We start from the raw sequence: 13,743 nt of genomic DNA, 5'->3' as shown, positions 1-13,743 counted from the left end.
CTCAGAAATAGGCGATGGGCTCTGATTGGTTAGCTAGCCCAGTGTGTTGTGATTGGCTAAACCGCCTCTAGTGCACATCTAAACGTCCCGCCCCTCAGCTCATCGACATGTGATCCGGTTGTATTGTAAACAACGGTGTCGTTAATATCGCTTATCAGTTTGAGCCCGATTGAGAAGCAGAGGATATTATTGAAGAGGATCGTGCAGAACCTGTGCAAGCACGGCTTTTAATGGTAGGCCTATGTTTTTTGTTTGTTGTCATCTCATACTTTTAGATACGCTGTTATTTGCAAATGCTACTGTTTATGTTAGCTTTTAATATACGGTTTTATCCTGATTAAAGCTTTAATACAGTACTTCAACTGAGTACTGAGATGCAAAGAGATGCAGAGCGTGTGCAGAGCAGGGGAACGCGAGGAACAGTATTGAGAATCGCTGCTTTAGAAAATTGATTTTGAAACTTGTGAATCCATTAGAATCGTTAGAAGACAGAATCGTGATTCATATATGAATAGATTTTTACGTGCACCTCTAGTTTTCTCTTCCTCTTCTCTAAAGCAGTGCAGGCCACGCCCCCTTTGCTGCCTTTTCCCGAGGGCGGGGTTTATCTGGGTTTGTGATGTCACGAACCCGGGAAGTAACTCGTTGTAGTCCCTACCAGCCGTTTTTGTAGGCATTAAACTGCCAGAATTTTAAAAGACGACATCTCCGTTTGCATTGAACTTTCAGCTTCATAACTTTGCAGATATTGTTTATGCTCAAACAGCAACACTACACATTAACTAACATTAAAAAAGTGAAATCGCAATGAACCACCCCTTTAAATAAACCTGTAGCTGAATAACTTAAGCTTGTTTAATTTGTACTTTTGTTGTATTGTGTTTGCAATTTGCTTTTTTGTTCTTATTTTTAATTTCAAAAATAAAATAAAATAACAATGGCTACATCCACATATATATTGTTATCATGAAATAAACTTTCTCTTACCGTGAAATAAGATTTTGGTAATATCACCCACCCCTAGTTGTGTGTGTGTGTGTATGTGTGTATATATATATATGTCTTTTGTTTCTATTAGTGTTCATGTCACTGTAGCTAATTTGCAGCATTACGGAATAATTTAAATTAATCCTGATTGTAACTGCAGTTTATCAAAAGGCAACAAACAAGTTGTTGTAACAAGTGGATTATACTGTAAGAAGATGGTCATAGTTTAGTTTGGGGACCTCTATTAACTAAGACTTTTGCCACAAAAAAACTGCTAATTTTCTTTCTAATTGTCATCAGGATGGTGGACGTCGGGGGTCAGCGATCCGAGCGCAGGAAGTGGATCCACTGCTTTGAGAACGTCACCTCCATCATCTTCCTGGTGGCTCTGAGCGAGTACGACCAGGTCCTGGCTGAATGTGACAATGAGGTCGGTGTACTTTGAGTTCATCCTCGTGCAGGCTGTTCCTCTGTGACTTCATGCTCATGGCAGTTGATCGGATTTGAAATGGTCTCATGTGTTTCAGAATCGCATGGAGGAGAGTAAAGCTTTGTTTAAAACCATCATCACTTATCCTTGGTTCCAGCAGTCGTCTGTGATTCTCTTTCTTAATAAGACAGACATCCTGAAGGAGAAGATCGTGCACTCTCACCTGGCCACCTACTTCCCAGAATTCACAGGTGAGTCAGCAGTTCCCTCGAGGCACAAGATGCTTCTTCAGGCAAATGCTCGTATGGCAGGAATGAATCACTTTCATGCTGGTAAAGATAAACCGCAGTATTATTTTAATGTGTTTTTATATAAATTAATAGACAAAAAATAGAGCGTCACATCATTGACCCAATGATTACTGTCATTTTTCAGGCCCCAAAAACGACCCAAAGGCAGCCCAGGAGTTTATTCTGAAGATGTACCAGGAGCAAAATGAAGACAAAGACAAATCCATCTACTCTCACTTCACTTGTGCCACCGACACGGAGAACATCCGCTTGATCTTCGCAGCTGTGAAAGACACCATCCTCAGACACAACCTCAAAGAGTTCAACCTGGTTTAAAATCAACAACTAGTCCTCATCCCGGAGGACAAACCCGGTCCTGCTCTCTTCTGTTGATCTGTTGAGTAGATTTAGCTCTCACATTAGCTTTACGTTGTTCTCTTGTTGGCTAAGGACTTATATAAGGAAGTATCTAGGAGAATTGTCTAATGGATTAGATGTGGACTGGGTTCCTGAAAATGAGCCTTGATCTACCATTACAAGGATGAACCTTCTTTTCAGTCGTGTTTAGGTCCTCTAATAGATGGGTAGGTTTCATCGACAACAGATGTTGCCATTTTGTTCTTTATGTGAGTAGAGTTTACAAAGGATGCTACTTAGGAGATTTTAAGGCACATGTAAAAATGTTTTCCTGATGTAATAGATCAAAGTCTTGAAGACTCCTTGAAGCGTTTAAAGGCAAAAAGATGGAGAAGTTTACATGTTAATATAAAAACTTACTCTGGATGTAAAAAAAAAAAAAACTAACATGCTCTTAAATTGCCTTCTGTAGAGTCAAGATTATACATTTGTAGAAATTAGATATTTTTTATTTTATTATTATGTAAAAAATCATTTACTAGCTATTTTAAACAGTGGTGTTTTAGTGTCAAATTGTACATTGTAAATGATATTTATCAATTTAAACATGCATATTCCTTAAAAAATCTTTATTTCTCACAGACAATTCAGTCACAGGGCAAATTCAGAAAGTTTTCACATTTTACGCAGCCACAGAGTTTCATTATTTTACCTCAGTTCGTAGCAAGTTCAAGCTGTAGTGAATACCTGAAGTGCCTTTAAACTGTAATGTCTGTATCTGCTTTGATAATATTTGTTAAACAAGGATATACAGTAATATGTTGTTACTCATTAAAATTCAAATAAAACAATCAAACAAAATTCCAAATACATTTATTAAATATGCATAATTAGAAATTACAAGAAAATGGTGCAAAAAAAGTTCATGCTTTTCTTTGCCTTTATAGTCAACAAGAAATGACATTCACAGTTCTCAATATTACTTCACTAACATGATTAACTTCCAATTGAAAATAAATATATGATAAAACTGTAGAATTAGAGTATGCAGTTGCATGTGAAAAAATGCACATTTTGTCCCTTCAATCATATTTATTCGAAACCTGGGAACTTGATGTAAGATCTCTCGCTATTAGCTTTTATTGCTATAACCTTTATTAATGTTAAAAAATGAAATTTTTGCTGTAAATGTACTCACCCTCAGGGCATCCAAGATGTAGATGAGTTTGTCTCTTCATGCGAACAGATTTGGAGAAATTTAGCATTACAGCTAATAAAAACATCACAAGAATCCACAAGTAATCCACACCACTCCAGTCCACCAATTAATGTCTTGTGAAGCGAAAAGCTGTGTGTCTGTAAGAAACAAATCCATCGTTAGGCGTTTTTAACTTCAAACCAGTCCATAATCCATAATATTGTTTTCGCCAGTGAACAATTCATCTCGTCTGAATCAGGAAAGAAATATGCACAGATCAAACACCATTTACAAGCCAAAACAGTTCTGAACAAATATATCGATTTTGATGATTTGGACTCTCATTCTGATGGCACCCATTCACTGCAGAGGATCCATTGGTAAGTAACTGATGTAATGCTAAATTTCTTCAAATCTGTTTTGATGAAGAAACAAACTCATCTACATCTTGGATGACCTGAAAGTGAGCAAACATCCATTTTTTTTGGTTAACTATTCCTTTAAATTACTGCATTAACTATTGGCAAGATTTTCAAAAGGCTGCAGACTAAAACAAGGACTAAAGAGCTACTTTATTGGTGTACATCATTTACAGGTTGCCCAAGAGGCCTCGTTGACATCAGGATCAATAAATATGGTCAGTTTTGATGTCATGTCGACTTTAATGTCAATTCATTGACATTCATTAAAAAAAATGGACAATAGCTTTACTGAAAAGCTAAATAATAAACAATTGCATATTTGTGTTATATTACAGTTCTTCAGTAACGCAGTGTGGCTGCATAGAGACATAAAGCAGTCAAGAAGCCATCGAGTGTTTACTGTCATGTCGAGTATTAAGACGAGCTGTAGAATTAATTAAACAGACAATGAGAAACAAAATATCATTTCATGCAAAGCCACGTATTAAAAAAATATCCCTGCTCTCCTGTACATACAGAAAGAGATTCCCATTTTCAAACATTCCTGGTCATTTCTGTTTAAATGTGACACGCATTCCCACATGTAAAGACAAATAAAATACATAGTGTCTTTATTAATGTGTATAAAATGACACCTTAATTTACACTTTAGTGTGGCTTTACTTAACTGCATGTAGAGGCACGTTGTAAAGACTTAATATAAGCTCAGACAGTGAGGGGGAAAGAAAGGTACAATATAATGTAAACCGAACACACCAACACACAGTCTAACAGATATTACCAGTGTGGTATTCAGTGTTTAGTGAATGACTGTCACATTGTGGGTATAATGTGAAGTGGCACACTGCAAAAGCAGCATAAAAGCACACGGCAGAGTGCAGGATCATCGCATGTCGCTTTAACTGTCCTTACTTCCGCAGACTTTCCCTGGCATCTTCCAGCTTTGCAAGAACCCACTGAGAATGACAGAAATGCATGATTTAAATTAATGCACGGGTACTAACCTTTACAGGCTATTTTATCTACAATTAGCAGCAAAAAATCATAAATGTGGTAGACAAAACTTTTTGTGAAAAATGTAACTCTTAAAGGGACAGACCACCCAAAAAGTACAATGTTTTACACAACCTCAAGCCACCCTAGGTGTATATGACTTTGTTCTTTCAGACGAATACAATCAGAGTTATATTAAAAAATGTCCTGGCTCTTTCAAGCTTTATAATGGCAGTGAATGGGTGTTGAGGTTTTGAAGCCCAAAAAGTGCATCCATCCATCATAAAAAGTGCTCCACACAGCTCCGAGGGGTTAATAAAGGCCTCCTGAACTGAATCAATGTGTTTGTGTAAGAAAAATATTCATATTTAAAACTTTATAAAGCATAATCTCTAGCTTCGGCTAACTGATATACGCACGCTCACAAGAAAGTGGTGTCCAGCGGATGACGTAGGATGCAGACGTAGCGTAAGCGCCAGTGAGAATATTCTAGTCTCACGAGAACCACGTTTTGTTTACAGCAAAGGAAAACCAGTCTCCTCTTGGCTTGTATCGACATCCTACGGCATTTTTATTTACAAATCCTCGTTTTGTACTTCTAATTCATGACCGATGTTTTTTACGTTCATCACTTCTCACCAGAGCTTATGCTATGTCGACATCCTCCGTCATCCGCTGGAACGCCACTCTCTTGTGAACGCGAGAACGACAGTTAGCGGAAGCTAGAGATTATGGTTTATAAAGTTTTAAATATGGATATTTTTCTTAAAAATATCTTTGTGCTTCAGAAGGCCTTTATTAACCCCCCGGAGCCATGTGGAGCACTTTATATGATGGATGGATGCACTTTATTGGATTTCAAAATCTCGACACCCATTCACTGCTATTATAAAGCTTGAAAGAACCAGGACATTTTTTAATATAACTCCAATTGTATTTGTCTGAAAGAAGAAAGTCATACAGTATACACCTAGGATATCTTGAGGGTGAGTAACTCAAGGGGTAATTTTCATTTTTGGGTGAACTCCCTTTAAGCTTGTGTGTGGCTTTGTGGGCCTTTTTTGACCTGGCTGAGAGGTTAAATGGATAGTTCCCCCATTAGTGCAAATTCTGGCATCTTTTACTCACCCTAAATTTGTTCCAAACATGTATGAGTTTCTTCTGTTGAACACAAAAGAGGATATCTTGAATAATGTTGGTAACCAAACAGTTTCTTGTCTCCATTGACTTCCATGGTATTTAATTTCCATACTATGGAACTCAGTGGGGACCAACAACTGTTTGGTTACCAACATTCTTCAAAATATATTCTTTTGTGGTCAACAGAAGAAACTCATACATGTTTGGAACAACTTGAGGGTGAGTAAATAATTTTTTGTTTTTAGTTTTTAGTTTTTCGTTGAACTATACCTTAAAAATGTTAAGAATATATGCTTACTTTTAAGTTTGTTCAAAATGCCTCCAGTTTCCACAAAAAAAAATTTCTTTTATAGAATTTAAATTTTTTGTATAGTCCTGTTAGGTTCGGGTCAAATTTGTGGAGATGGAGATGTGTGTTCTGTTGAAACAACTTTCAACAAAACAAAAAGGTTAATTCAAATTTACTTCAAATTGTGTACTGTGTCTCCATGCGGTGTTTGGATAAACAAACTAATATGACAATATCTAAAGAATATCTTTCTCTGATTTATAAATAAATTACCTCAGGTTTCAAAATGAATGGACATGACATATGATACAGGATCACATGGTCAAAAAAAATCTAATACACTTTTTAAGTGTCTATTGTATTATTATACACTTTGCAAATGGTCTTGAAGAAAAGCCATGTATGAAGGGATTCATGGTAATTTGGGGTCTTAAAGAGCACCATCGAAAGTGGACGATACTCACAAGGTCGTTCCAAACACAAGTGAGCAACCAAATGCTTTTTTGTGGCTATTTCACAAGGCCATTAGCGAAGGGTACATGTAAGTGTCAAATTTAAGACCAAATATAAATTATTACCATATATCAATACAGAGCAAACCCATACGATCTCTAAATAAATCACTTATCTCTAAATCAGTTTAGCAGTAAAACAGAGTGAGACATGTTTTATTCAAAATGTATTAAAAAACTGCTTTATTTTCCAATATATAAATACATATAAATTAAGAGGTCAAGTAATATTGTGTATTTTATTGTGTAACCAAAACACCAATAATATAAAAATATGCATAATGCATGACTTTTATTTATAAACAAGCCCAAATTACTGGACTCTTATTTAGAAACGCCTATGCTTTACTACTTCCAGCTGCTCATTAAAAAAAGATGAGGGAGTTAAGTAAACATTATCATAATTCATCAACAGTAGATCATTGGCATGAATGTATGGTACATCTATTGGCATAAATGTATGCTATATTCATTGATTGTGAACTGCTGTGAAACCTGTAGAAACCTGCATTTTTACTTTAAAACGTGCAGCGTTCACATTTAGTAAATCATTCCCTTTGAAGTTTAATATTCACATTAAGCCATATTGCAACTCTTGTTTTTCTGTGCCCGATTTTAAGACCTCTTAAATGGATAATTAAGACTTTTCTCATGTCATTTAAAATATTTAAGACTTAAGGATCTGCTGGGACCTTGTTAATGATCCTGACTGGTGCGTACTAATGATCCTCACTATGAATGGATTTCGCTCTCAGAACAAACCTACAAGCATCATCACCTTCTGTGCATAAATGACCAGAAGAATTCATCCACTTTCTGCCTAAACAATCATTGTGCTCCATGTGAAGATACCAGTTCATGAACTAACTTCCACTATTTGTTTACAGCAGCGAAAATGTGCGACTGTACCTTTGCTAGTTCAGTAGTTTTGAAATTGATGATCTTCCCAAACTCTTTGGCATGAAAAACTGATTTGACCCGCTCCTGTGAAAATCAAAACAAGATCAATCATATTTTCATCATAAGAAAAGAAATCCTTGTTCAGGAGCTCTTTCATTTGGATCAGACATGTAGGCCATGATATTATTGGTTAATATTTTTAATGCTCTCTCCCTGCCCACATGGCCTTGATTACCTCATTACAAAATAAAAGTCCTTTCAGAGGTGAAGAAACTGTTAATGAATGATTATGTAAGAAAGAACAGTAATACAAGTTAACTACTTGGGTTAAGTTTTAGGGTTAGGTACATACTATATACATGTACAACAGGACTATAAATTAAAGTGCTAAACATAAATATTTGCATATTTAGAATAACATGCACAATAAGACCAGTGCGATTTAGATTTAATGTTGTTTATAAATGCACATAAAATCAAGCTCTGTGTTACGTATGATGATGTACCTTCGCTTCTATGCGCAGTCTCCTGTCTCCACGATCATGGGCGCTTTGGTAAACTCATCAAACAGATACTGCCACTCACACGTCAGCTGCCCAAATGTTCCCTTAGTCACGAAAAATATCCCCCTGAAAGAAGAAAATCACACAGACACCAGCTGAAAAGCTTCAATTAAATAAAAAAGGCCGTATACACTGTAGCACATGACTTGAATAATTAGGATAGAATAGTACATGCGTATATAATCAATTACATGCAAAAATATATACAGTAGTTCTTAGAAATTACATGCATTTTTATATTTCTGAAGAAATTTTTTGGATCTTCCTAAAGGCTGCAGCACCCACATTTCTGCCCCAATTTGTAGTGTATGTAGTGCATTTAGAGTATTCCAGCCTTTAATGTTTAATATATGGAAATACCCTTATGAAAAAGACGTTTATTCAAGTGTGCTATTAGTATACTTCTTTTAAACTAAAAATAGGAAAGTATACTTTTAGTCTACTTTTTATGTACTTCTCAGAAATGGGCTTTCTGTACTTCTCAGAAATATACTTAAAATGACATTTAAGTATACTTGACTTATACTTAGAAAAAGTCTAAATATATTTGAGCTATACTTGTGCTCCTAGAATCTGTGTTTTCATTGTTATACTGTAGAGGGCGCTAGTACACATTTTCTGTACAGAATTTCCAAAAAACACAAGTGAAGAAGAATATCAGTATACCTATAAGTTCACTTTTAGTATAGTTGCAGTACAAACTAAACATTTTGATGTAAACTAGTTGTGTACTCAAAGTTTACTACTGTTATACTTAAGGTATACTTAAAAGTATACTTTTATATACTAGAAAGTGGGCCAATTTAATCCCAAGGAGTATTGAAATAGTACACTTACAAGTATACTACTAGTACACTGATATTTGTATACTTACTACATAAAGTTTACTTAAAAATATACTTGAACTTTACTTAAGTATACTTACTAAAATAAACTTGAAGTATACTACTTTTTGGTAAGGGTAGAGGCAAATTTTATGCCCTAAGTTTAATTATTGGGTTTAGGGATTTGTTGAGATTCCTCACCTGAAGTATGAGCGGTGCTTGCTTATGAAAACACAAGTTTTTGTTGCGTAAAATCATTTTTACTGAAAACTGTTTACATGCACTGATTTTCATCAGTCTGAATGAATACAATCCAATTTCCGTTTGTAAGATGGAAATAAACGTGACACGGCACATGTGCATGGTATTTTTAAGCTAAATAATAGTTGTGTTAAAAGCTAAAAAAAAAATGTAAATAATGTATTTTGAATAGAGCTCAGGGTGTTTACATGAAGGCTTTTATAAGCTGAAGCCAAACACCTGTGACATGCTTAATGCTATTCGTGCATGCTTAAAACCAAAACACCCATTCATCTAAATGTGCCCATGTGCCATTGCCCATGTAAAATGAGGGGTTTATATAATTTACCTACCTTCTGGTGATCATCAGGAAATCTGATTCGTTCACCTTAGCATGAGCAAAGTATCTGTACTTCGCAAACCATCCGTTTTCAATATTCTACAAACCAAATGGAGAAACCCATTAATATTGAAAAAACACAATCCTGAGAACTTCTACGATCAGATGTTTTCTGGCTATCACCTTCCTGAGATATGGTGATGGAGTGAGTATAATGACACAAGAATTGATGAAAAGACACACAGTGGCAACACAACTTCAAAATCACCTACTCATCTTCATATACATCGCACTAGTTTCGGGATTCTTAAAACCATTTTTTTATTTAGTTCTAAAGCACTTGCATGTTGCCCATAGGTGAGACTGGTGTGTTTGTACGTGCTCCGGATGCAAGAATGCAAATTTCGAAAAATTTCCCTAGTAAAAAGAATTGAATGCAAAATTTAAGCAAAGGTTTAGTCATTACGTTTTCTAAAGAGACTAAAGTCACAGCACACACGCTGGCTCCTTGTCTATAAATCAATGAAATGCGATGTCATTTGCAATGCATTGTGGGATTGATGGGTGTGGAATGGGTTAATGATGAAAAAAATGCACTTGGAAACAGACTTTATTCAGGAAAAATGACAGATGATGGGGTGGGACAACAAATTAGAAGGACTAAAACCAAGATTCCGAATCATAAAACAGCAATATTTAAATTTAAAGTATATTAACTACTCTATCAGCTAGACGCTGCCTGAATTACGTAAACACATTGTAAATTATTCTGATTTTAGATGCAAATCTAGAGAGGGCTGCTCTGCTCTGTGAACATGACAAGAGAGGAGAGCTGCAGTCAGTGCACACTAATTACTACCAATACTAGTACAGCTAACACTACTGAGATCACATCTGCAACTCCTGCAGTTACAAGCTACACAACACATCACAAAAACATACTAGGACAATGACTGGTGGGAATTACATAAGTAGTTTTACATAATGAATTACATCATTTGATTTTGTTTTAGTTTGATTTGATTTGAGTTCATTTAATATTTTAGACTGTTTGTTTTTACATTTTAGTTTACTGTTTTATAACATATAAGAATAGAAATGTATAATACTATGTATTACAAACAATTCATCAAATTTAATTAAGTTTTACATTTGAAGTTTTACACATATATCCTGTACAATCTCTCAGCTCTCCAGCAAGTTATTATTTAAAATATGAACACCTCTTTCATATCTGATGATACAATTTCAAACCCTTGGCTCGTGTTGGTCTGTTTGGTCCCTGTTGTGTTTTGGATGCTGTGATGCTTCTTAACTAGTTTAACCAGCAAGACTTCCTTGATCAACCAGCTCACCAGAAAGACTGGTCAGCAGTGTTGAGGGTAACGTATTACAAGTAACGCAAGTTACGTAATCAGATTACTTTTTTCAAGTAACTAGTAAAGTAACGCATTACTTTTTAATTTATAAGAAAATATCTGAGTTACTTTTTCAAATAGGTAACGCCAGTTACTTTTTTTTCCCATTTATTGATTGAAAGCTCTCCTGTCCCCTTGTTGAGAGAAATCGGGAGTAAGATGTTACTTTAGTTCTAGAATAAATGTGAACAAGCATTAATTCATCTCTCACTCACTCACAAAAAAAAAATCATCAACCATACTAATAAGCAAAAATTACACAAGATAAACTAACATTGCTTCTTCTTTTTTTTTATTGCTGAAGTTTCTTCTTCTGTGTGTACTGTACAGACGTGAATTTACATTTCCTTCAGCCTGAGGCTTTTGGTGTGAAAGCGATTTTATATTTGCCAAAAAATTTTTTTTTATATTAAAAGCAAACAGGCAAGCCCAGCCCAGATTTAAAAAGTAACGCAAAAGTAACGTAACGCATTACTTTCAATAAAAAGTAACCAAGTAATGTAATTAGTTACTTTTTTAGGAAGTAACGCAATATTCTAATGCACTACTTTTAAAAGTAACTTTCCCCAACACTGATTATAAATATCTAAAATATTACTTGGAAAAAAAATTATATTTAGTTTCCATTAAGTTACATTATTATTTTTCCCTACTCATTACAGTAGGCTACTGTACTGTTAGATGTATTTATTTATTTACTTTTTGAATTATTTACTCATTTAGGCTATTTTAACCTGTTTTTATTTATTTTTTATTTACTAATTTGTTTATTTTAATCTTATTTTTTATCATTTATTTATTTGTAACTTTTTTAACACTGTTTCTCTAAACTTTCTCTAAACCTAGCACTCCCTTGGGGTCCCTGGACCCTAGAAGGCTTATGAAATGAAATTTGTGAACATTACATTTGCTCTAACGCAAGTTACGTAATCAGATTACTTTTTTCAAGTAACTAGTAAAGTAACGCATTACTTTTTAATTTATAAGAAAATATCTGAGTTACTTTTTCAAATAGGTAACGCCAGTTACTTTTTTTTCCCATTTATTGATTGAAAGCTCTCCTGTCCCCTTGTTGAGAGAAATCGGGAGTAAGATGTTACTTTAGTTCTAGAATAAATGTGAACAAGCATTAATTCATCTCTCACTCACTCACAAAAAAAAAATCAGATTTAGTTTTCCTCAGAATTAATAAAAACAGTTAAACGCAATTCAGAATATGACTCAAAGCTGCAATAATTAAATATGTTAAATAATACAAATATCCTTTATGTATTTAATCCAATTTTATTAACCAATTTGCTGCTGACCTTCAGTGATCCAATTCAACCATACTAATAAGCAAAAATTACACAAGATAAACTAACATTGCTTCTTCTTTTTTTTTATTGCTGAAGTTTCTTCTTCTGTGTGTACTGTACAGACGTGAATTTACATTTCCTTCAGCCTGAGGCTTTTGGTGTGAAAGCGATTTTATATTTGCCAAAAAATTTTTTTTTATATTAAAAGCAAACAGGCAAGCCCAGCCCAGATTTAAAAAGTAACGCAAAAGTAACGTAACGCATTACTTTCAATAAAAAGTAACCAAGTAACGTAATTAGTTACTTTTTTAGGAAGTAACGCAAAATTGTAATGCATTACTTTTAAAAGTAACTTTCCCCAACACTGCTGGTCAGGTTGACCAGCTTCACCATCTAGACAAATTCTAGACTAATATAAAACCAGCCTGGACAAGCATGAAAATTCATGGTTGTTTAGTGACTATGGAGGTTAAGAAAATGACAAAGAATTTCAGAAATCTTGTTTTTGTGTTTTTTACGATATATGTACAGTATGTACTGAATGTTATGAATATCTGTATCTGGGTAGCTGACATTACCATATATGTTAAACATATATTAGACTTTACGTTTAATTACGTGTTTTCATTCAAGTTTTTTATTATTAAAAAAAATATTACTTTTAATCAGCAACAATGCATAAAACTGTCAGTGACAGCAAAGACATTTATGATTTCTATAATATTCCACATAAATGCTGTTCGTTTGAACTGAGCAGTTCAACTGTTTTCAAAATTTATAATAATGTTTCTTGAGCAGCAAATCAGCATATTAAAATGAAGGATCATGTGACACTGAAGACTGGAGTAATGATGCTGAAAATTCAGCTTTGCATCACAGGAATAAACTACATTTTACAATATATTCTAATAATATTTCACAATATTGCTGTTTTTACTGTATTTTTGATTATATAAATGCAGATTATTTTTTTGATGTTTTAATTTGTAATGTAGGAGACTGCTGTCACTGTTGAACATGTCAACTACCCATTTCCGTTTTTTATTATATTGTCAATTCCTATTATTTTTGTCTTTAAAGGGGTCATATGATGCGATTTCAATTTTTCCTTTCTCTTTGGAGTGTTACAAGCTCTTGGTGCATAAAGAAGATCTGTAAAGTTGCAAAGACTAAAGTCTCAAATCCAAAGAGATATTCTTTATAAAAGTTAAGAGTCAGCCACGCCTACCTAAAACGGCTCGTTCTAACACGCCACCACATGTCTACATCACTATGTGGGAAGATTTGCATAACGCCGCCCAAATGTTCACGCAAAGAAAGAAGGCATAACTTTTATTCTCGCTGTAGTATTGTTGTTGCTGCTTCCGCCGCGTGAAGGCGCTGTGTGATTCATTGTGAAAGCGAAACTACTTTGTTTGGCCTTCCAAAAGAGGACGATATCTGCTTCGTCATGCCTGGAGCTGATCCGTGCTGGTTGCTGAAGAAATATTACAACTTTGCGCTGTGGATCGCCGGATCGGCTTTCACCGTGGACGAAGCGGA

The 13,743-nt window shown here is 34.6% G+C and overlaps 1 protein-coding gene and 1 pseudogene across 1 annotated transcript in view; one reads left to right on the top strand and one right to left on the bottom strand.

The window, feature by feature from the left end:
- Positions 1 to 2,241, top strand: part of LOC107698092 (guanine nucleotide-binding protein subunit alpha-14-like) — a 14,213-nt gene extending 11,972 nt beyond the window's left edge. The window contains exons 5-7 of the mRNA XM_016499003.1: positions 1,288 to 1,417; positions 1,515 to 1,668; positions 1,853 to 2,241. Of these exons, the coding sequence (XP_016354489.1) occupies positions 1,288 to 1,417; positions 1,515 to 1,668; positions 1,853 to 2,043 (475 nt within the window). The 3' untranslated portion in view covers positions 2,044 to 2,241. The remainder of the gene's footprint in view (positions 1 to 1,287; positions 1,418 to 1,514; positions 1,669 to 1,852) is intronic.
- A 2,151-nt stretch (positions 2,242 to 4,392) lies between these two features.
- The window catches only part of LOC107698075 (vacuolar protein sorting-associated protein 13A-like), a 21,397-nt pseudogene continuing 12,046 nt past the window's right edge, over positions 4,393 to 13,743 (bottom strand).

Source organism: Sinocyclocheilus anshuiensis, unplaced genomic scaffold (assembly GCF_001515605.1).
Source record: "Sinocyclocheilus anshuiensis isolate Anshui unplaced genomic scaffold, SAMN03320099.WGS_v1.1 scaffold1163, whole genome shotgun sequence".
Classification (NCBI taxonomy): domain Eukaryota; kingdom Metazoa; phylum Chordata; class Actinopteri; order Cypriniformes; family Cyprinidae; genus Sinocyclocheilus; species Sinocyclocheilus anshuiensis.
The sequence above is the reverse complement of the archived record's forward strand: the minus strand, read 5'-3'. Positions and strand labels throughout refer to the sequence as shown.